Genomic DNA, 23941 nt, shown 5'->3' with positions numbered 1-23941 from the left:
CACAATGGTCCCAATCAAGTTCAAATAATCCAGAGGGACATGGATGAAAAAAGTCTGGGTGAGCTCCAGGGATGACACCGGACCTCCAAGCAACGCCTCCCCGCTCGAGATGCTCCCTGGGCTGACAAGCAGCACCCAGATTGACCGATGAGGCTGGAAGTAGTCCTCGTCTGGTTCTGATTGGTTCCCTGCAGCCACTGAGTGCCGAAGTCACTATGAATAAGGACCAAACGTTTTAGGCTGGTTTGGATCGGATCCAAAATTTCCTTCCAGTTTGGCAGAAAGCAGCAGGCTGGAAGCACTGTTGAATTCTGGGACATACACTGTTGCCTTGCGGGTAATGTAGTCCTTTTGGACTGGCGATACTGGGTAGGGTTTTTGAAAGGAAACTAGTATTATTTTTTTCATTAACTTTTTAACTGTACCATCACAATCACGTGAGTAATATTAAAGTTGACAATCGTTGAAAAACCGTGAAAGAGCGAATCCGTGAAAGTCGAACAGCCAAGTAGCAAGTGACTACTGTATTATTAAAACCAGTGTTAACACGTGTCTGTGTGCTTTACCCAATAGGCTTGCTTTTCACAACAGGCGTACTTTTCATTTGGTTTGTAACAGGGCTTATCCACAAATGCTGGACCTAAATAATAATAAAAATAATAATAAAACATCAAATTTGACAAATTTGGGATGTGGCCAAATAATGGACACATTTTTACTGTTGACTATCATCCACTCTGCTGTAAACTTTGGCTTAAACGTCTTCAATTAATGTTTTTTTTTAATTATTTATTTTATTTTGCGCATTCTATACTTATTCACCGTTCATATTTTAGGGTCACAAAATGATCTTTGCGTTGCCTTCCATGATTTCTAAAGATAAGTGTCGGCATATGGATCGGTCATAAAGAAAACCTCAGTCAGGCAAATGACAACACAACAAGTTGTGTGATTTGAATACTAGAAAATGTATTGATTATACGATTGACACTATAAAGGCTCAGTCTTAAAATCGCCTCATTGGTATAGCGTACATTAGCTTAAGGTTATCATAGGGCTCGACTGACGGCGAGAGCACTGGAGAGGCTGTACTCGCCCCGTGTTTCCTGCTCTGAGTACTTCTGTACGCCTCGCTGCTCTTCCTTCTCCTCGGCTCCCCGCCTCTCCTCTTCTCCCCATCACCACTCTCTCCATATACAACAGGGCTGCAGCAACGGGTCAAATGTCACCCACATGGGATTCTGTGTCTCCTTTTGTCATTGCCAAGCTTGATGATTCCTGTGTGTGTGAGCGGGAACAAGAGACGACTGGAGAGAACGTTTGTGTGTAAGACCGATTTTTTTTTTAAAGGTTTGGGAGTGGCTCAGGAAGATATCTTCCCTTCTCTGTTCTTTAAAAATAGCCCTTACCTTTTAGCATGGAAAATCACAGCTTCACTCTTGGCTTCCATACATCTATACTCGGTTTAGCGAAAATAGAGGAAAAAAGGTATTAGACGAATTGCGCAATGCAAGGAACATGATAATTGGTATTCAGGCCAGTGCTGTCATAGCTTCCCACTTGGTCACCACACACACACACACTTGTTTTCAGCTGCTTTCTGTTGCCACGGCGCCAGGCCCCGGTGAGAGTTAATCCGACGTCAGAGACGAACCTGTCCACTTTCAGAAACCTCAGTAAATCCACATGTCCATCAGCGACGAGCTGTTAAATTGGAGTCTTTTCCAGCCGGGTTTCACTTCTATTTTATGCCATTTTTTTCCTCCTTTAACTCTTTTATTTGCATTCAGCTGTTGACATGGTGCAGTCACAAAAAAATTAAATTAAATTAAAAAATCTGGTCTACTTTTACCCCGACATCAGCTTCACAATGCCACATAAATTAAATATAATAATATAAAGAAAGTAACCAGGTAACACTGTCTGTGTTTTCCCAATGAAGCATTAAAGCAACTGTTTATGTCTCAATTTAATCACTTTGACATGTTTTTCTCTGTTGTTGAAAGGTTTGTCATCAAATTACATTTGTACATTTGTTAGTTTTGGGACCAACTTAGAATGTAAAAAAAAAAAAAAACAACTCAGGAGTGTCTAAATCATTAGCAAACTATATATCAAAACATGCGACTCAATTGAGAATAATTAGAATTGGTTCATCATTGTTGACAAAATAAAAGAATAAAAAATAGCATTTAGACCAGTGACATTTTGGTGAAACACGAGAAAACCCAGCCCTCTTTAAAGCTCTAACATTCCAACAGAACCATCATTTAAAGTTGAAATAAGTTACAGAACATTGGACTTCACATGGCTGAACTGGCGTTTTAGAAACTTTTCAGATTTTTACACAATCGCAGTTTAGGTTTTCAGATTATCTTTAATTGGAGCGTACAACTGACGGTTGTTTGTCAATCAAAGTAGCTTTTGAATTGTCTAAAATGGTCAAATCTTGCGCAAATAAGCTACTGTTCCTTCCGCACCCCCTTTTTTTAATAAATACAAATTATTCAGCCGATGTGTCTCTCACAGTTAAAAGCAGCAGGCAGTCCTTCGAAGAATGCTGGTTATTAATGTAGTGATGATTTTATTACCTCTACTTGTTGCTGTTTTTAAGCACGTTGAAGTTCAAACTTTCTGCACAAGATATGTATCACAAATATATTTGACTTTTGTTGCACACTGCAAATAAAATGCAAGGAAATTTGACACAGTTTATTTGTCCCATTGATATTCTTTTTTTTTTTATTGAATATCAATTATTGATATTATTTTTTTATTGAATATTAAAAAAAATTGCGGGGGAGGCAGAGACTAGACAAAGAAGGGCCTGTGATCTGAAGGTCGTCGGTTCAACTTCCCGGACCAACAACATTAAAATGTGTGTGTGAAAGGTGAAGCACCCACACCTGCCTCCACCTTCATTGGCCCCACTCTGGGCTCTTGAGCAAGGCCCTTAACCCCCACCATCTGCTCCCTTGGGTGCCCTAGATGGCAGCTCTCTGCTCCACACAGAGGGCTGTGGTAGCTCGGTGGTCTGTGGTTGTAACAGGAAGGGCATCCGGCGTCAAAACAATTGCCAAGTCTTCATTAGATAAATAGTTCTCTGTGGTGATCCCCAAAGAAGGGAGCAGCCAAAAGAAGAAAATAAGTTTTTTTTTAATTCCCAACTTGCCTTCACCAACTTTATTCACATACACAAACATTCTTAGACAAAATAGTAAACTCCCACTTGGCCCCCCACCTCCCCTACAGTGTTCCTCACCTAGAAACCCTGTCTCGGAGGCCAATATGGTGTAGAGGTAGGGCAGCTGACCTGAGACCAGAAAGTCTAGGTTCGACTCCCAACCCACGTCATGATCCTTGAGCAAGGCACAGAATCCCTAATTGCTCACCGGGTGCTTGCATGGCTGCCCACTGCTCCACCTGGGTGTTTCTCACGTGTGATGGGTTAAATGCAGATAACTAATTTCATCATTGTATAGAAACATACATTGCTGACGATCTCAGACTTCCCTCCTTAAAGTCCTTTGGATAACCACCAGATAAATGAATGTAATGTACCGCATATGTGAAAGTGACAAATCTAGATGAAACGGATGTACAAATGTAATTGCTGAGCTTCTGCTGCACCCACACTCCCTCTGATTTTGTTTCTCTCCGTCTCAGTTAACACAATTTTCAGTGTGAAGAGGCTAATAAGCCTGCCAGTCTGTACTCAGCATACCTGAAAATAGCGGTTCATGCGCAGCCTCGTTTTTCTCACCGTCCTTGGAAAAGTCCATATTAAGAGGCCGCTGTTTGGCAGCACGCATATGTTGAGTTGCAACAACTCAGCATTGTTAATTTGTGTGACCTTTGGTTTTGTCTAGCTGCCGAGTGGGAGACTACCAATTTGAAGAAGGTGGAAGAAGCCTACGAGACAGTCAACAAGGAAATAAGGTATGAGAAAATAAAGAATTAGAGGAAGAAGTTGGCTTCTGTTGCCACGTTTGTGGTTAAATCTTAAACACTGTTCACTTTGTGCAGATGATGCATTCACTTCCTACTTAGCTACAGTAAGCAGGATGCCCTCATATCTTACCAGGACTTAAAATAGACTCCATCCTTCTGTGATAAAGTGGTGTGGAAAGCTGCACTGTAATGAATTTATACTCCGTGATACCTAAGGCTAATTTTAGTCAAGAAAAACACTATCGGCTGCCTACTGTGCTCTGCTGGGTAAACCTCATCTCAATGCACTTAGAGCAGGGGAGTGCCAGATCGGGTATGAGGTATCTCAAAGTATTTGTAGCACCGTTAAAAGCAGTCATGGCTAAAATTAGTGAAATTTTTATTCTTCATTTATTCAGTGTTAATTCAGAAAGTTGACCTCTTGGTAACTAGATGTATAGATGGATGGACTTATGACTTAACCAATGTGGACAAAGGCCATGTAGAGGTCAAGGCATTGAAGAGGACACTACACATAGTTTGAATGATGATTAGACCATTTTTATCTTGAGGCTTATCTAGATGCCAACTTTCTTCAAAGAAAAAAATATGAAAGAAACAAAATGTGAATCAGAGAAGAACATCATGAAAAAAAAAAAACACACAGGGCAAGACCAAAGACGATATCTACATCTAGGCCTGTCGCGATAAACAATAAATCAATTAATCGCATGATGAATGAAAATTGTCAACCGTATTTTCATTTATCGGCTTTATCGTTTCTTCGTATCTCTCTCTGTCTGAAGACACTGGATGACAAAAAGCTCAACTCTGGTGCTCTTCACTGACCCCTCCCTTTCTCTTTTCTCTTGAAAATCCATTTTAACCGTCCAAAATCGTGTTTTTGGATCATTAAAAGCAGCTAAGCTGAGAAGCTAAGCTACAAGCTAAGCTAACAGGCTGACCTCAGGGAAAAAACCTCCGACTTGTCAAAGCTCCAAAATTCATGGCTGAAACCCATGCCTTCATGTAAAAAGTTTTTCTTTGCAAAAAGAAGCTGAGAACTTGTTTACTGATTTTTATTAAAAGCTTTGTGGGAAAAATGCTGTGCTAAAGAGCTCAGACCACATTGAGCGTCCGCCATTTTGAGAACTGAAGAGAGACAGCCCATGTCACATCAAGGGGCCTCCCTCCCATCTACTTAAAGACGCGCTGCTCGTTCCCTCACTATCCATCCTTCAGTTCAAACAGTCTTGTACTGCCATCCGGTAGTCAAAACAGGTACTACATGCAAGACAAATTACCAAACGTTTCTTCTTAAATTTGACAACAATTTCTATTTATCAAATTTCAAACAATATTATCGTTTATCGCAATAATTTCTGAGGCAATAATCGCCCAGCAATATTTGTTATCGTGACAGGCCTATCTACATCAGCCAATCATAGGCCCCACTACACAACTTTACATTTGTTTTAAACTGGTATGTTTTTTCACCGTTTGAATAAAATTGATCCTCAACCGAACTGGAAGCAATAACTTTGACTAAAGGTAAAGAATGAGAATTCCATGCCTGTAGGTGGCGATATTGTCAACATCTTTCTGCACTTGGCTAAAATAATTTCCTAGACTAATAGCTCATTTTTCATTCATACTATATATAATTTTTTCTCAATCATTGACTTTTTTCCATACACCAAATATTACTGGTTTGAAATCTTGGGGGTTATTTCCAACCAAAAAATAAAAGATTTGCATGAGTATTAGAGCCATGCTGTCATGGCTGTCAAAGGTTTGTTTAACAAAATATTTGTTAAACCGGTTTCATACCATAGAATCTGTGGCCGTCATTGACAGAATTTATGTATGCAAGGGAATTATAAGAAAATCTTTAGCTGTGAGTTTGAATCGGTGGTCTTTTGTCATTCAGCGTGACAGGCTCACCAACAGTCAAGCTAGCCCACTCACCATCAGACAGTTGACTGCAAATGTTAGGCTGTGTCAGAAATAATACATCTGTTTGCTCTAATGCTTGGTTTTCCATAACTATAATGCAGATATCCCTGTCAAATATTTGGGGTTCATGCGATTCTGCTACAGCAAGAGCACTCACTTTACGGTGTCTTTAATTCTCCATTGTATAGTGTGACATGATTTACCACCAAGGTTTTGTAATACTGAGTTCAGACAGAGTAGCATGTAGCTGCCCTTCAGTGAAGATGGGTAATATCAAATTTTAAACCACAGTTTGACCCAACACAGCTGATTTTTGTCTATTAGGACTTTTGACTCTTCCACGACAAAGAAAAACTCGATGACAAACATTACAAGCAAGATTACCCCACACTGTAGCTTGTTCCTCATATTCCTTAGTCTCAAGATAAGCAGACAACACATAGATACGTGGCAGAGTTCTCACAAATTTGTGTTCCCATCCTAATAACTTAAAACATGAGCATATTTGAACACTTAATTTCTGGTACCTTCTTCAGATTTCATAGAGTTAGACAACAATGGCTGCTGAATAACTTCAGTGGCCCTTTGGACTTGCAAAGCCTTCATTACAGTAAAAGGAGAGGGAAGTGCCAAGTACAGCGATGGCAGTTACTGAAAGGTCAAGACTTTTTTTTTCTCCGCATAAACAAATTCTTACATGAGGTGAAATGAAAAACAGAATCAGGCATGACTTTATTTACTCCAGTTTTGTTTTTGTCCTCCTTGTTCCAGTCACTTTTGATCAAATTAGTCAATGATATACATGTCTTGTACTTTATGGATTTATAAATAATTTCTTGTTTGTGCATTCAAACCTTTTCGTGGTATAACTCAGAGCGCTCCCTCTTAATTCATTCAGCTTGTATTGCAAATATAATTTACCGTTACACAAAAAATGACAGTGCATGAATCTCATGACGTCTGGCCTTAATAGGAATGGCATGCACACATGGATATGCAACTGGCATTGCTTTTCTAATCCCATTTCGTCCTCCAACACCACCCTGCCTTATCAACCTCAAGCGGAACAGTCACTCTGCCTAAACATTTGTTAACCCCATTCACAATTCTGGGTTATAAATATGGAAATGAGGGCTTGTGCACCATTAAAGATAGAGCTCACTTGCCTTATCTGCCATTAGTGGGGAAGACCAGCCCTCAGTAGCTCAGATAATTGAAGACACAGCATAGAAACGGGCTTGAAAGGGCTACCTCATCAACAAACTACCCAAGAAGCCCCTTTAATTTCCTTGTTGCTTAAAGAGGCAAGGAAAATAAAGTTATGCTGTCAGAGCTGTTCTGAGTCACCAAGAAGTTACTAAAACAGTCTGCAACACATTAAAAACTGTGTTGTATGTTCAGTTGTACGTTTTCTATTAAAACGTATTGTTGATTTAAGGTGTCTGTTTGATAAGTGACATGATGAGATGTTTTTAAAATTATTAAACTTATATATATATATATATATATATATATATATATATATATATATATATATATATATACATACATATATATACATATATACATATATATATATATAATGCAAATTATTCAAGTTCAGAGTGATCCTGATCCACTTTGTGCCTTTTTTTTAGTGATCTGCAGAAGAAGCTGGAGATAGACTATGGAACAGACTGGGAGTTTTTATTTTTGAGTGGCCAATGCTACAAGCTGCAAGTATACGAGTAAGTACTGACAGATTTCTTTATATTACTTCAAAGATTTATTGTCAGACATTTTGATAAAAATTAGTTCAAAATGGATGGCTCTATAGAAGGAATGACAGAGTGATTTTGGTAACCTCGCACTGAAAATACACCAATAAAAATAGTGCATATTATTAGTTGTACAAGGTTTCTTAAAAAAAAAAAAAAAAAAAGACTGTCCCTGACCATGATTAAAACCACGCAAAAAAAACCAAAAAACATTACGAATATGATTAAAGCCCTATTACGAGAATAAAGTTGTACAACAATAAAGTCATAATATTACGTGAATAAACTCATAGTATTACGAGAATAAAGTCGTAATATTATGAGAATAAACTCATAATATTCTCATAACTCCGACATGAAAAAGCAGTCTTACAACTGCGGTAAAATGATGAATGTTGACGTTGGCAGCACAATAGCAGAGTGTCCAACGCACTGTGGCGTATGAATTCTTATGATAAACTGAAGCCATATGGCATTGCAATTAATGGCTGCATTGATGGATTTAGCTTCACATAATATAGATGGAGGCATATTTCGCAAACAGTGATCCAAAAGTGATCGTGGACTACTTCATAAACACAGTGACTCGCATTGGAGGCTGTCCACAGCAGGTGTGAGCCGACCCAGGACGTATTACGACTTTATTCTCGTAATACTATGACTTTTTATTATTGTAATTTTATGACTTTTTTGCTCGTAATGTAATTCTTTTTTTTTCTTAGCGTGGCCCTAATACTCCGTCGTGGCTTTTAAGAATAAAAATGGCAACAAACAAAAAAATTAACATTAAGGTAAAAAATGACCATCCTCACTTAGACTTCACAACTTTGATTATCTTCATAAGGCAACAAAATATATATACATATAAATCCACAAAACCATCTTGAATTACCTTTTCCTTTTCTTTTTTTTCTTTCTTTTTTTACAGTTTGTAACATTAACAAGAAATTGTCGAGATGCTTTTAAAACTTGGTGCTAAGTTTCATGGGACTGGCGTAGATTGATCCAAAATAAGATTTCTAAAGAACTGTAGGCCAGCCTGAAATCATCGGAATCACAAAAACTTCTTCAGTAAAAGCCAACAAAAGTGCATTTAAGAAAACAGCTAAACAACTAATCAACCATTCAACCATCCATTTTTATATCTTATGTATTGATCAGTCTGTCTTTCCTTCCAACCAACCAACAAATGAAATATTCAGACAAGCAAACAAACAAACAAACTTTCAGTCAACCATCCAACAATCAAACAAACAATTAAACATTATATTAATTGTGCTACAAGTCTGTGCAACCAATAAGTCTGTCCATCCATCCATCCGTCCATCCACCCACCCATCCATCTATCCATCCATCCATCCATCCATCCATCCATCCATCCATCCATCCATTATCTTTACCCGCTTCTTCTTTTTTGGGTCACGGGAGTCACTGGTGCCCAAATCCAGCAGTCACTGTGTGAGACACGGGAGATGCCCTGTCACAAGTCCATCACAGAGACACATAGAGACAAACGAGACAACCATCCACCCTCTCACTCACACCTAGGGACAATTTAAAATTACCAATCAGCCTAAAATGCATGTTTTTGTTCAGTGTGTGGAAATTGGGGTATCCAGAGAAAACCTACACATGGACGCAAAGAACATTCAAAGTCCACTCAAAAATTACCCTGGCCGGGATTCGATCCAACAACCTTCATGCTGAGAGGTGACAGCTCTCCCAACTGTGCTGCCCACCAGCCAACTAGCTAATCAAATAATAACTTACCATCCAACCTATTAAAACCTACTATACGACCAACCAACCAAACTCACAAACTATGTATGTGCAGTATATATTGATGGATGGATGGATGGATGGATGGATGTATAAATGGATGGACAGATCAATAGATCCATTCATAATGAAAATTGGCCAGCATTGTTCAGAACCTACAGGAAACATCGACCCCTTCCTAGTCTGCAATAACACAGAGCTGCTGTAATTAAACACCTGTAGAAATTTAGCTCTGAGAACTAAGTTGAATTTACAACTATTGGAGGGAGCTCTGTAAAATTTTATTAGTTTATGTGGTAATATTTGTGCATTTTTTTCATCCTTTCATAACACATTTTTTCATTTAGCTAATCCTGCAACATTGACTTTGGTGTGCTAATGAAATTGACCAGAATAAATGTAAACCACGGTGAAAAACAACATTCCCTAAAGTCAGCAAGTCAACCAGAAGCGTACTTTCTTACTTTTATCATCTGTACAAGAAAAAATAAATAAATAAAAGTACCGTCTGTAACAAAAGCGAAGCATCTTAGTAAAGACACCATTTAAATGCTGATAATGTCTATGCTCCAAGTCACCCTGGAGAAGCCAAGCAGCTAAATCAACTAAATTTAATCAACAGAATGAGCTTCTTTTACTCTTTCCCGCTGCATCCCTGTGGCCCCTGCTGGGGAAGAATCTGTTCTCCTCAGGATTGCTTGCCAGCTGGAGTTTTAGAAGCCTGTGGGTGGTTGCAGTTTTAAAAGAAAATTATCTGAGATCTGCACAATGCGATCTGCTCTGCAAATACATTTTGAAGCGACTTTGGAATCAATGGTTTCCCCATACCCATATGTGTCTGAGTGATTTGTTTGCTTAGTTTGCAATTTAGAAGGCAGAACTATTTGTAGTTGTTGCTTATGTGAAAAATATATTATTAAAATTTCTAGTCTTTGTGCGTTTTTTTTTTTCATTGTTGACAGTACTGAATCTGGAATTTTACTTGCAAGCTGGTTTGGTTTAATGAACTAATAAGTGAACTATCTAAAAAATTAAATCTGGTCCTTTGGACATTCAAAAAACAAAACAAAGCAAAACAACAACAAAAAATTGTAGAAACGTTTCGTCTTTCATCCAAAATACTTCTTCAGTCTGAGGTGCTGTATTCAGCTCAGTCTTCTAAATAGCACCTTCTCAGAGTGGATCAACCAGTTTGCTGCTGACAACCAAAACCAGCTGATCACATGCTCAAGAAGGACCATCAGCCTAACAATGGATCATTAGCACCCTGATGGCTGTTTACTATTCACAGGAGGCTGAGTGATACTAGCAATCACAGCATTGTAAGAGACGGACAGTTGAACCCGGAGGCCTCCACCCCTGTTTAATGATGGACGATTTCTTTTCACAAAGATGGCCTCCTTTACTCCTCTCTCAAATCATCGTTCCTCTCTGTCCAGGATGTGCACATCTTCATCCCTGAAAGAGTGACCACTGGCCTGGAGATGAGTGTAGACCGCAGAATCCTGGCCTGATGGTGTTGCTCTTCTGTGCTGGGCCATCCTTTTGGCCAGTGGCTGTTTAGTTTCCTCGATGTAAGACTTTTTGAATGTCCAGAGGACCAGATGTAACTGTTTTAGATTTTTCTACCTGGATTGTTGAGCATGCATCAGGATAATAAGTGAACTAGTTACTACGGTGGTCCTGAGGTGTAAATTAACAACATTTGAAAAAACAGAATTACATTCGAAAGACGCAACAAAAACACAACATAAAAAAAAATGGAATTACGTTTGAAAAACAGAATTATATTAAGCCAAAACAGAAGCGGCAGAAGCGGCAGAAGCGGCAGAAGCGGCAGAAGCGGCGGAGACGGAAGCGGAAATGGCCAGAAACGCGGAAGTGGCCAAAATCACATTTGTAAAAAAACAGAATTACATTTGAAAAAACAGAATTACATTAAGCCAAACCAGAAGTGGTGATGGTGGGTGGGGGGGGGGGTTACTGTTTTTTTTTTGTTGTTTTTTTTTAACTTTATTAACATAGAACTACGGTGGCCCTGAGGTGGTTTGGCTTAATGTAATTCCGTTTTTTCAAATGCAATTCCGTGTTTGTTTTTTCACGTGATTCTGGCCATTTCCACTTCACCCACTTCTGCGCCAGCCACTTCTGCTTCTGCTTAATATAAATCTGTTTTTCAAATGTTCATTTACACCTCAGGGCCACCGTAAGTTACCCATTAGGATTGAGCTTTAATAGAGTATCTGCGCTTAGTATATATTTATACCAGTAGAACTTCTTTTAATACTGCCAATACAAACTCTGCTTTAGAGTTTACGTCTGCTATTTTCAACTTCACAAATTCAAGGAGAAATCAGAAAACTTTTCTCACTGTATTTTTAAATAAGGAATTTTCTTCCAGTGTGACTTCTGGGCCCATTCTTTCTCAATAGGCAGCTCTTCCCACCATTATTGTACTTTTTTCTGCAGGTGGGTGGGAACAGAACAGGTTAGGGCCAATATCTTGTTAAAAGAAAAGTACGGTCTGACTCCAGCGGTGAGTGAAGCATCTCTGAAGCTGTGAAATCAATACAGAAGGCAGGTAGATGACCTACAATGTACTTTGAGATCCTTGTGAGCCTCAGAAAGTCAGATGACCACATTTTTTAGTGGTTAGAAGTATTTTTTGTTGCTGGCCAGTTTTTAAAGGTGGGCCTTAGATGTGCATGAACGTTTTTGTCTCGCAAAATATTTCATGAACCACTGGACAGATTTTATTAAAACTTTCAAATTATTTATTGGATCTACAAACAACCGTCCACACAAGTGATTATCTTTTGGTGCCAATACAATTCAAGATGGCTACACCAGATAATCACCTTATCAAACATGACTGAAACTCAGTCAGTTTTACAGAAATTGAGCTAAATGTCAGTGCTGTAGTCATCGAGTCATCTATATCAAGTACTCAGATTACTCGTAGATTGCAATTCTTTATATCTTAAAATTTTGTCCACAGACTTGTCTTGCTTTATCCCCTTTTAATCCTAGTGTATTGAAAAGATCCAAGAGAGACGAAAATAAATAAATAGTATCTTTAAAAAAAAAAAAAAGCTACAACTGTTTTAGATGACTCTTTAGCCGAGTTATGAATGTTCGTCCTCAGTGTTTTTTGTATGTTGGTAATGTTGATGTTATTGCCACCTACTGGCACAGCATTGGTATTATACTGTTTTTAGTTTGTTTGTTGTTATCATTTTTAAAAAGAGATACCGGAGAGTGTGCTCCAATTATCGTAGGATCACACTTCTCACCCTCCCTGGGACAGTTTACTTTTGGGTATTGGAAGGGAGACTGATCGATTGTCAAACCTCGGATTCAGGAGGAGCAGTGTGGTTTTCGTCCTGGTCATGGAACAGTTGACTGGATCTTCATCCTTGCAGAGTTGCTAAGGGAGTCATGGGAGTTTGCCTCCCCAGTTTCCATGGGTTTTGTGAACCTGGAAAAGGCTTATGACCATGTTCCTCAAAGCATTCTTTGGGGGGTGCTGCTGGAGTATGGGGTGTCTGGGTTGCTTTTAAGAGCTTTCCAGTCCCTGTATAACCAAAGCATGAGCTGTGTCTGTATTCTCGGTGACCTTGTTGCCAGTATGATTTTGACTCCACCAAGGCTGTCCCTCATCTCCAATCTTGTTTGTGGTGTTCATGAACAGAATCTCGAGACACAGTCGTGAAGAGGAGGGTGTCTGATTTGGAAACCTGAGGGTCACATCTCTGCTTTATGCAGATGATGTTGTTCTTTTGCCATCTTCAGGCCAAGACCTTCAGCATGCACTGGGGTGGTTCACAGCCACAGCCGAGTGTGAAGCAGCTGAGATGAGAGTTAGCTGCTCAAAATCTGAGGCCATGGTTCTCGACTAGAAACTGATGGAATGCCCCTGGGTCAGGGGAGAGTGTTTGCCTCAGATGGAGGAGTTCAAGTATTTAGGCTTCTTGTTCACGAGTGATGGTAGGATGGCACCTTTTCTTCAATAATGATAATCATTGCTTTGGTCTGTCGTGGTGCAGGGAGAGCTTAGTTGAAATGCAAAGCTTTCAATTTACTGGTCTGTCTACACTCAAACCCACACCTATGGTCATAAGGTTTGGATCATGACTGAAAGTACGAGATCCTGAATACAAGTGGCCGAAAAGAGCTTCATTCACAGGGTGGCTGGGCATAGCCTTAGAGATGGGGTGAAGTGCTCCATCATCCGGGGGAAGCTCGAAGTAGGCCGCTGCTCCTTTGCATCGAAAGGAGTCTGTTGAAGTGGTTCGTGCATCTGATGGGTTGGATGAGGCATCCAGGATGCATGCTGGACACCTCCCTTTAGAGGTTTTCCAGGACCAAAAGTCGCTGGAGGGATTGTGTATCTTCTCTGTCCTGGGAATGCTTCAGAGTCCCTCAGAATAAGCTGAAAAGTGTCATTGGGGAGAGGGATGTCTGGGTTTCTCTCCTGAACCTGTTGCCTCCACGACCCAATTACAGATAAGCGGTAGAAGTTGGATCTATGGATGAATGGATAGTTTGTTAGTGTGGACAGACATATATTTTTCTCCAAAAGAAGACAAACTATACATTGAAAGATATATAAACGGAGTAGTGTAGTCAGGGCCCAAAATGGTGATAATTAGCAGTTTGTTTTTACCTTTGGACCTATTTTCTTTGTAGCGCCATAAAGGTTCCCAGCGACTCTGGAAGGTCAGACTTGTGGAAATTCTGGAAAATGAAATTCCCATTTTCCAGACAGGGAAAACAAAGGGAATTTAAACACTGATCTGCTGAATAAAATATGATCTGTCTGAGATTTTGATGTTTACTTGTATTAATACTAGAATTCTATATTCACAGACTCCATGATCTGCTTCTACAGTGTAAAAAGTACATGAGTCCTTACTGATTGGCTCTTGTGGCGTTTTAGTATCTGATGTTATGCATGATTACCGCTCGGTGGTCACTGTTGAGGTCTTGTAACCCTGAGGCTGCGGATTCAAGCCCAGGTTGCGTCAGGAAGGGCATCCTTTGTAAAACAATTGCCAAATATTTCATGAGTTTGCTCGCTGTGGCAACCCCTGCAGATGGGAGCAGCCGAAATAAATTTTTTACAAATACCATAGGTTACAAATATACTTACTGTCATCTCTGAATGTGACACACCCTCTACTTAAGATGCTGAGTCCTGAGCATTTCATGTGACTGAAATTTCTCTTGGATTTTCTGGATTTATTCAGAAAAACGACAAGGGATTTTATTTTTATGAAATGCTGGGTACCCTGAAGATGACTTTTCTTGTGAATTGACTCAATGTAAACACGCTGAATAGAGCTGAATAGGATTTTTTTTTTTTTGGGGGGGGGGGGGGGGGGGGGGGACTATTGTGGAATGTGGCATCATCGCACTAGATGTCATAGGGATATTAACACTGCATTTATACTTTTACAATGTTTACTTGTTTTATGATCTTGAATTAGAATATACAGGTATATATCAGTGATAATGAGATAAATGGACTACTTTTTTCTTTTTCATTTTTTGCCTTTTATCATCATACACATCATGCAATTTTTCAACCTTCAAATAAAGATAAAAAAAATCTGCTATCAACTTTGCAGTAGGTGCTTTGACCTACCAGCTCCCTCTCAGCTGTGTACCAGTTCCCCTCCCTGCCCCCCTTTCTCCTCGCTGTTTGCCTTGAACCGTGATCCTGAAAAGATATGACTTTGACAGACACATAAACCAAGAGCTTTTTATAGCTCTCCATCCTGTGCCAAAGAGTGGAACAGTAGAAGAGCTTCAGCTCTTTGAAAATGGGGAAAAAAAAGTCACAATTTTTTTATTTCTAGTTTCTTAATCATTAGTTGAAACCTTTTCCAATCTGCCAATTATCATATTTGGAAATTGTTTCATTTTGTAGCAGCAAGAAATGTTACAAAGTATGTGAAGCCGCTGATCTTTGCTTTGCTGAACTTTGCTTTGCTCATTTTTATTGCCCATTCCTAAAAAATGAAAGCTGAGTGATAATGTTTTTGCCCATGTCTGTGTGCGAGTGTTTATTTGTTATGTAGAAAAATATCTCACGAAACACAAAGAATTTTAATGATACTCACAAACGGAAATTGGAAATATTGGATAATTAGAGATGGATGCCACAGTTAATATACCTTAGTAAACACAAAAATGGCAAAAAAAAACAATTTACAAATATTGAGATAAATTTTAGTGTCATAGAAGCTGAGAGTCATTCCCAACTCATAACTAAAGGGCTCACTGATCACTTGATATTTGTGTTTAGAGCTTTGCTACTGACTATTTTAACCCTGTCAGCAAAATATATGTGAACCAGTACAGGTTTTGATTAAATTCTCAAAAACTAAACCTTTGATGTACATCTACAACTCGCCTTCTGGAGTTATGCAAATTCAAGATGGCTTCTATTACTTATCAGCATTAGTCAAAACTCGCTCAGCACTTTGGCCAACGGTGTTGTTTTTAAAGTGCTTTATAAATAAAGTTGTATCGTATTGTAAAACAAATATGGCTATGGCTCAGTCAGGTTTGCAGGTATTGAGTTACAGTTCAGTGTGGTTTTAGCTGAGAGACAATCACAACACATACTTCAAGCCTTAACAGATTGCACAAGATTTTTCAATATTGTGTGAGATTGTTCATAATGTTATTTTCCAGAAGTAACCAAATCAACTATAAATCTGTCATTTCCCAACAAAAGATGAGCTCAGTCTAAACTTATATCATGAAAAGCAATAGGTGACATGCATCGCTTTGAGGAAAGCTAGATTTCTAATCATGTTGTGCATTATATTAAAATTAATTATATTTGTTATGTTAATATCTATAGTCTATATTTCACTTTTTAGATTGTCAGCTAAGATTTGTTTCTCATTTTTATACTGACCAGTGTTTCCCCTACCATTATACAAGCAGGGCATCCCGTCCTGTCAACAGAACCGAGTGCCCTGCCCACCAAACCAAACTGCGTCCCCATAGCGCTAAGCTCGCTCGCAGTGTGGCAATACAGTACAAGCGTGCTAGCTACAGAAGCTCAATGCGCTTCCCTCACGCTGAACCCTCATGCTAAAACTCTGGTACAAACCAAAATAGTCCATGCTCAATAATCCAGGTATACAGTCCAACAATTTTCAGTCAGATCATCTGGACAGTTTTTTTTTTTTTTTGCTGTAACGTTTCACCTTCCATCTGGAAGGCTTCATCAGTCAAGGAAGTTGTTTGGAGGAATAATCAGTTTTGTGTTGTGGGTTTCCTTGACTGATGAAGCCTTCCAGATGGAAGATGAAACGTTTCAGCAAAAAAAGAAAATGTCCAGATGACCTGACTGAAAATTGTTGGATTGTATAGCTGGATTATTGAGCATGGACTGTTTTGGTTTTGAACCAGTTTGATATGACTCTTGATGAGGAAGAGGGCCGGCATGGAGGAGGGGGCGTGCCAAAGACACCATCTTAGCACCAACATAACTGGTTTGTTCCACTTTGGAGTAAGCTGTTTGGTGGAAGAATCAGTTTTGTGTTGTGTGTTTCCTTGACTGATGAAGCCTTCTGGATGGAAGGTGAAACGTTTCAGTAAAAAAAAAAAAAAAACTGCCCAGATGACCTGCCAGAAAATTTTTGGTCTGCAGAAAACAACACCCCTCCCCCATTTTGCCCCCCCCCCCCCCCCCCCCCCCCACACACACACACACACCACACACCACACACACTCTAAAACTGTTGATACAAACAGTGCACAGCTCAAATGTGTCTGCCAACCCCCCAAATCATGGACATGGCAAGTTATCTAGGAAAAGCACTGCTGACTGTACTGATTTTGATTTTGCCTCATACCTTCAGCAAACTGGGTTTAGGTGGCCATTTTATTTTATTTATTTATTTGTTTGTACTCTGGTTTCCTCCCACAGACCAAAAACATGCATGTTAGGCAGATTGGTAACTCTAAATGGTCCCTAGGTGTGAGTGAGAGAGTGAATGGTTGTTTGTCTTGTTTGTTTCTATGTGTCCCTGTGATGGACTGGAGACATGTCCAGGGTGTCCCCTGCCCCTCGCACAGTGACATGCTGGACATGGGCACCAGAGACCCCCACAACCCGAAATGGAAGAAGAGGGGAAAGGTAATGGATGGATGGATTTTTAATGAAATGTTACTTTGTTTCCAAAGTTAGAGGAAAAAATTGGCTTTTCATTCTTGAGCACTTTCAAGTAGAATGGTTAACAGCAAGATCAGAAGCTAAATGCTGTGTAGTAGCACCTTCCACCTTGCCTTCTCATCAGTTTCTCTAAAGACCATAAACAAAATGAATAAAAGCTACAGAGAGGGCTTGTTCTTGGTTCATTATCATTTAATGGCCTTTATTGCTTTTTTCCAAGCACCTTTCTTTAAGCCTCCAGTTGCCCTTGTTTTATATTACCTTACATTTAGTTAGTGAAATCCACCCACCTCCCAAGAAAGACTCACTGAGGCTGCTGATGTTTCCTTATCACAAGTTGAGCCTTTAAAACATGGGAGAATCAGAAATTAGCTCAGCAACTCAGTCAATACAGCCCGGCTCAGCATGAAGGGATACACCCCATAATGAGTTCTCAGAGGTGGAGTCCCTACCTACAGCAGACTCTAATATTTCTCCCATGGATTTGTTGACACTCCTCAAAGCAACGTAAATGGAAGGGCAGTGATTTATGCAAGACTCTCAGGTCAGATTGACTCAGCCTCTGCTCTCATGTCATAAGAAAATACAGCACTTCAGTGAGTCACGCCTGCCACCGCAGTTCAGCTTTGACAGAGAAAAGAGAAGGATAACAGAGCACAAGTGACACTTCCAACTGTCTGCGGAACGTCACAAGGCTTTACCAGAACAACGGCTTCTTTTAAAGAAGAAAAGAGACTCCGTGTTGAACCGAGAGCTTTCGAATAGGTTTGAAAATGTTGATCGCAACAAGGATATGACGTACACAAGCCAAGAATGTCTTTCTTGAAGTTGGAAGAAAGCCATTCTTCAGTTCTCAAGATCATGAGTCGACTGTTCTATTTTTAAAATAATGCTAGTTGTTACAAGGAAATACAATACTTTTGGGCTGAATTGTATACACTCATCTGCCACTTTACTAAAAACTCCTGTTCAGATTCTTAACACAAATAGCCAATCAGACATTCACATAGCACCAACTCTATACCTTTAGGCATGTAGACATAGTAAAGACTGCTTGTTGAGTTCCAGCCAGGTATCAGAATAAAAAGGGGATTTATGTGACTTTAAAGATGTCATTGTTGTTATTGTCAGTTTTCATACACAACTCTTTCCAGATATCAAAGTTCATGCTCAATAATCCAGGTAGATAAATCCAGCAAAGTTGTCAGGTTTTCTGGACGGTTTCTTTTTGTTGAAATGTTTTGTCTTTCATCTAAAGACTTCATCAGTCCGAGGAGCCACAACAAACCCAGTCTTCATGCTCAATAATGGTAAATGGACTGTACTTGTATAGCACCTTTCTATCTTATCAAGATACTCAAAGAGCTTTACAACACAATCTGTGTCCTCATTTACCCATTCATACAGCACTCTACTAGGTCTCTACACAGCTAATCTGAATCTGTAGAGACTAATCAGTGCTTTAGATCACATTCATACGCCAATGGGACACACCGGAGGCAATGAGGGGTTCAGTGTTTTGCCCAGGGACACTTCAACGTGTGATTGCTTGTGGAATTGAACCCCCAACTTTCCCATTGGAGGGCAACTGCTCTAACCACTCAGTCACAGCTGCCCCAATAATCCAGGTAGATACATTGAACAAAGTTAAGCCAGGTCCTCTGGATGGTTTCTTCAAACTGGTTGACCCACTATGTAAGGTGCCATTTTTAAGACTGAGTTTGTTGTGGCTCCTCGGACTGATGAAGTCTTTTGGACGAAACATGAAATGTTTCAACAAAAATAAACCATCCAGAGGATCTGACTTAACTTTGTTGGACTCTTTTCAGAGTTTAGAGTTTATGTGGGTGAACCTTACTTATTGAAGTCAGAGGGCAATGGGCAGACTGGTTTGACATGATAGAAAAGCAACAGTAGCCCATATAACCACTCATTACAAACAACGTTCTGCATCTCTGAACGCACACATGTGTAGTATAGAACCTACAGAAGATAACACCATGTGCCGATCCTGTCACCTAAAAACAAGACACTGAGGCTACAAGTCACACAGGCTCAGAAAAATTGGACCATAAGAGGTTGAAAAAATCTTGTTTACTCTGATGAGTCTCAAGCCATTAGACTCCAATAGCACTCCATGGCCACCAGATCTCAATCCAGTTGAGCACCATGGAACAGGACATTCACATCATGGATGTGCAGCTGACAAATCTGGAGCAACGATGCTATGATGTCCGTATGAACCAGAATCTCTAAGGATTTTTTTGAACACCTTGTTGAATCTACTGTATACCAAGAAGAATAAAGGCAGTTCAGATGGAAAAGTGTTCCAACCCAGTACTAATAAGTGGCACCTACTAAAATGGCTAGTGAATGCACTTATATTAACTCATTAGTGCAAGAAAACAGGATTTCTTTTCTCAAGATTGTGAGATAGACAACTTATCTCAAGTAAACAACTCATTATTCTGGAATAACATCAAAATATATTTTAAATCATGCCCTCTCTTGGCTTCCATAATGAGGAGCCCTGTACAGCAGATTTACGAAGATGATTTCATAACAGCGAGACACTAATACTGTCCTTCTGAAAATGATTTTTGACAACAACATTAGGCTCTTAAAATAGAAAGCCATCTGCTATCTGTAGACGTCAAATAATTATTAAAAATATAAAGAAGAACGGCAAGCGTTTTACATAATTGTTTTTCTCCAATTATTACTGGTTTTCGTATAAGGAGAATAAACTTACAGGAAGTAAAGGCAGAGCATTCTTCGGAGTGCATATTGATCACTTTTTATGCCACAATTTTGAAGTAAAATCATTCTATGTTGGGAAATGGAGAAAATAACGCTAAATGACGTCATAAAATCTTGTCAAGTGTCATTCTTATTAAAATAAAATTCTAATAAAATAAATGTTTACATATGTTAAGGAAAGCATCTGTGGATTAATGATTGGCTTTTAGATGTTGAACAATCACTCAGAGAAAGTTGGAAAAACAATTTCTTTCTTTCACATGCATATTTTTTAAAGTAAATACACACTGGGACTTCAGTGCTCATACTGTTTGCAGCAGCTCACATATGATGCTTCGGCGTCTATCTGCTACTAATCAGTCAAGCGATAGCAGAGAGACGTGCTACTGTAGCTAAAGAGATGCCTCCCTGAGTCTATTGCTGAGTACTTTAAAAAGAGAAGAGCAATAAGATATAAAATGTGTCAACAAAGCTGCCATATTTGCAACAGTGATTAATTTGGCTTTTATTGTAGGTTATAAAATGAGTATTTCATCTTCTTGATGCCAAGAAAACAAGTGGTGCGCCGATGTCCCCGGCCGCTGAGGGATTTGAATAATGAACGTTTTGTAGTTTTTGAGATGAGTGTTATTCGGACTAGAATTGAGTAAACTTTAATGCTTTTGGTGCAAGATACTATAGTAGGTAGAATTTGCATTGTATACGGATTAAGATAGTTTTTTAAAATTTTTTTTATTTTTATTGGCTTATCTGAGACAGTACATAGTGATGGATTGCGGCTTGTGGAGGAAGCAATTTTATTCATTACCAGACACTGGCAAATGCATGGGGTGGTCAAAGGTGGCCTTGGCCACCATAGATTAATCTTCGGTCCCCCTAATCAATATATTAATATATATATATATATATATATATATATATATATATATATATATATATATAATGGTGGCTATTTTTTATATTAATGTGGCAACCCAATTTTTGATGGAGACCTTTCTTATGCCTAGATGCAACCAAAATGGAAGTTGGTATCTCACTTATTTTTCAAGTTTTCAAGCTCACAACACGGGTTGATGGACATATGGAGGGTGTCTTTGATCTTCTATGTAGGACAAAAGGTGAAAGACATGCAATCATGTTTTTAGGACTAGAAAACTGACAAATATGGAAAAGTAAATCAATCTTGATCAAAAATGCACTACGATTCCATTCAATGATTACTGGGGTGATGCTAAAACAACTGTTTGTGCTGCTGTCACTGATTCTGTTGGTCCATTCCTAGTTTTAAAAAAATGAGAATGAAGTTCAGGATGTGATATTCGGTTAACAAAGTAGACAGTTTGCTTTTTTTGTTTTGTGAAATTCACAAGTGACTAACACGTTCTAGTAGCAAGAAGACCACTAAATGGAAGTTGTTGGTGAACTTTAGGAACTGAGGAGATTCTCGAGGATGTTTGTCTTTAGTTTGTAGACCAGTGCTGAGCCAAAAGAAGAGATTTATTTTCAGGTTTAGAAACTGTGGCCCTCATGTTTCCCAGAAACTTTGCTGAGGAACACAGACAGCTTATTTTCCTGCTGAATCACTGCATCCCTCCCTCTCTCAATTGTGACTCAGCACACCCTTTGTCTGTCGGGATGCTGAGCTCTTCCTGTAAGCCGCTGGACAAACGTGCAGATTTCTGCCCAGTTCACAGCAGGAGTGGCCATCTGAAGAAACAAAAATGTACCGTTAAAAGAAACAAACATTGACCATTCATCCTACAGAGGTTTGACAAACTTTGTGATTTGGTATTGTTAAAAATAAAGTATTTTATGTTCTTGTTTTCACCTAGTACATACCACATACCTGATGTTTTACATTATTTGGAAAATTCACAAGAATTAAAGAGACAATCCCATTCTCCAATGTTAGTATTGCCCGCACTCATACATCTACCCCACCTTGGCATTTCCATGGCGTTTCCCCTACCATTATCCAAGAAGGGCGCCCTGCCCCGTCAACGAAACTGAGCGCCCTGCCTAGCAATCCTAACCCCCCCAACCCCCACTTGATAACTGCCGGCACTAACGGTGCATCACAGACGTGTCTCTGTCTCCACACCCCGTTAACAAAATCCCAGAGAACTTAGCACCCTGCTAAGGCTAGTGACCTAGGGGAAACACTGCTTGCCTGCAATTTGAAGTCAATCAAGGAATTGTTGAAACTAGAGATGCATGATATTGGATTTTTAGCCGCTATAAGATATGCCAACATGTTAAAATTTATTTGGCCAATAGCCAATACTAATACCAATATTTGTTTTCCTAGATCTACTTACAGAGTCTACATAGCTTTCTGTGCTGTAGAATTAAAATACTACATTATTCTGCATGATCTTTGTCAGTTTGGCCTGCTACCAAATGCAGATGCCAAAAAGGGGGCTGAAAATGATGTAACACTTTAACTTGGATTATGTTTAATGTCAAACTTATTCATGACATTTAGGGTGCATTCACACCAGCACTGTTGTCCCAAACTCTAGCCCGTTTGCCTTGGAAGTCCGGTTCGTTTGGGTAGGTGTGAAGTCGCCATCGAACTCTGTCACAGAACAAAATGGCAAACTCTGGCCCGATCTAAACCTAGGTCTCGGTCCGGTAGAAGAAATGTCCAGCGCGATTTGAGTACAGTGTGAATGTAATCAGACCGGGCACCGCTCCGCAAGCAGGAAGAGGACTACAACGCAGGGCAAACAAACACGCATTTCTCCTCATATGAAGCTGTCAACTTGCCTTGTGTGAAAAACGGCATTCTCCCTGGTCTTCTGCTTCATCTTCCGCTCATCCTGAGTCGATTGTTGAACAATGACGAAACAGAACTCCTAAAACCGTTAAAATTTAACGCCACTCCGTTTTTGTTTTTATTTCCAGAAGAAGAAGAAGAAGTGGCTTCAGAGGTTTTTGTGTCATTTCTTTCAGTAGTTCTTGGTGCAGCGCCACCACAGGCGAGTGGAGGAACAGGTTGGCTCGACTGCACATTGCAGTGTGAATGCAAACGCACCAGCTCAAATGTAAAAAAACATTTTATGAATATTGGTCCCCAACCAAACCAAGTCTACCGGACTATCAGGTGTGAAAACAACCTTACTCTCTCTAACACAATGACAACACTCGAAGAGGGCAAATTGTAAATTGTCACAAATCTAAACTCAACCTATTCACAAGCGACAAGTAAAAAGTGCATAAGTAGTAGTGCATTAATAGATATACTTGACAGTTTCTTAAATTAAAAATTAACTTAAAACAGAAGTCCAATACATGAGTATACAATCTTAATGATGAACTCAATGATCGATCAGATGATTAAATAGGTTCGAAGTGTTGTAGGACTTCGTTTTTCCTCCTCCTCACATCACTGACGCTGCGCAGTCATTGCAAATAGCAGTTCTGCTGTCAGTTTCCAACACTTTAAAAACATACACACCACCAACATTTTCTCTTCTTCTCCCGTCGTGATCAGATCAGGTAGGCGCACGTGACGTCATTGTGCTGGTGCACTGGGTTGTTATACAAACACAGCACCTTA

General features: G+C 39.4%; 1 protein-coding gene across 1 annotated transcript in view; it reads left to right on the top strand.

Moving 5' to 3' along the window:
* The window catches only part of LOC119427084 (glucosidase 2 subunit beta), a gene marked incomplete in the record, with an annotated part of 251558 nt that overhangs the window by 165420 nt on the left and 62197 nt on the right, over positions 1–23941 (top strand). Inside the window, 2 exon segments of the mRNA XM_037695033.1 lie at positions 3870–3939; positions 7524–7613. Of these exon segments, the coding sequence (XP_037550961.1) occupies positions 3870–3939; positions 7524–7613 (160 nt within the window).

The sequence above is a fragment of the Nematolebias whitei genome, chromosome 1 (genome assembly GCF_014905685.2).
Source record: "Nematolebias whitei isolate Nwh7 chromosome 1, NemWhi1, whole genome shotgun sequence".
NCBI classification, from domain to species: domain Eukaryota; kingdom Metazoa; phylum Chordata; class Actinopteri; order Cyprinodontiformes; family Rivulidae; genus Nematolebias; species Nematolebias whitei.
This window is presented reverse-complemented; position numbering and strand designations above follow the sequence as displayed.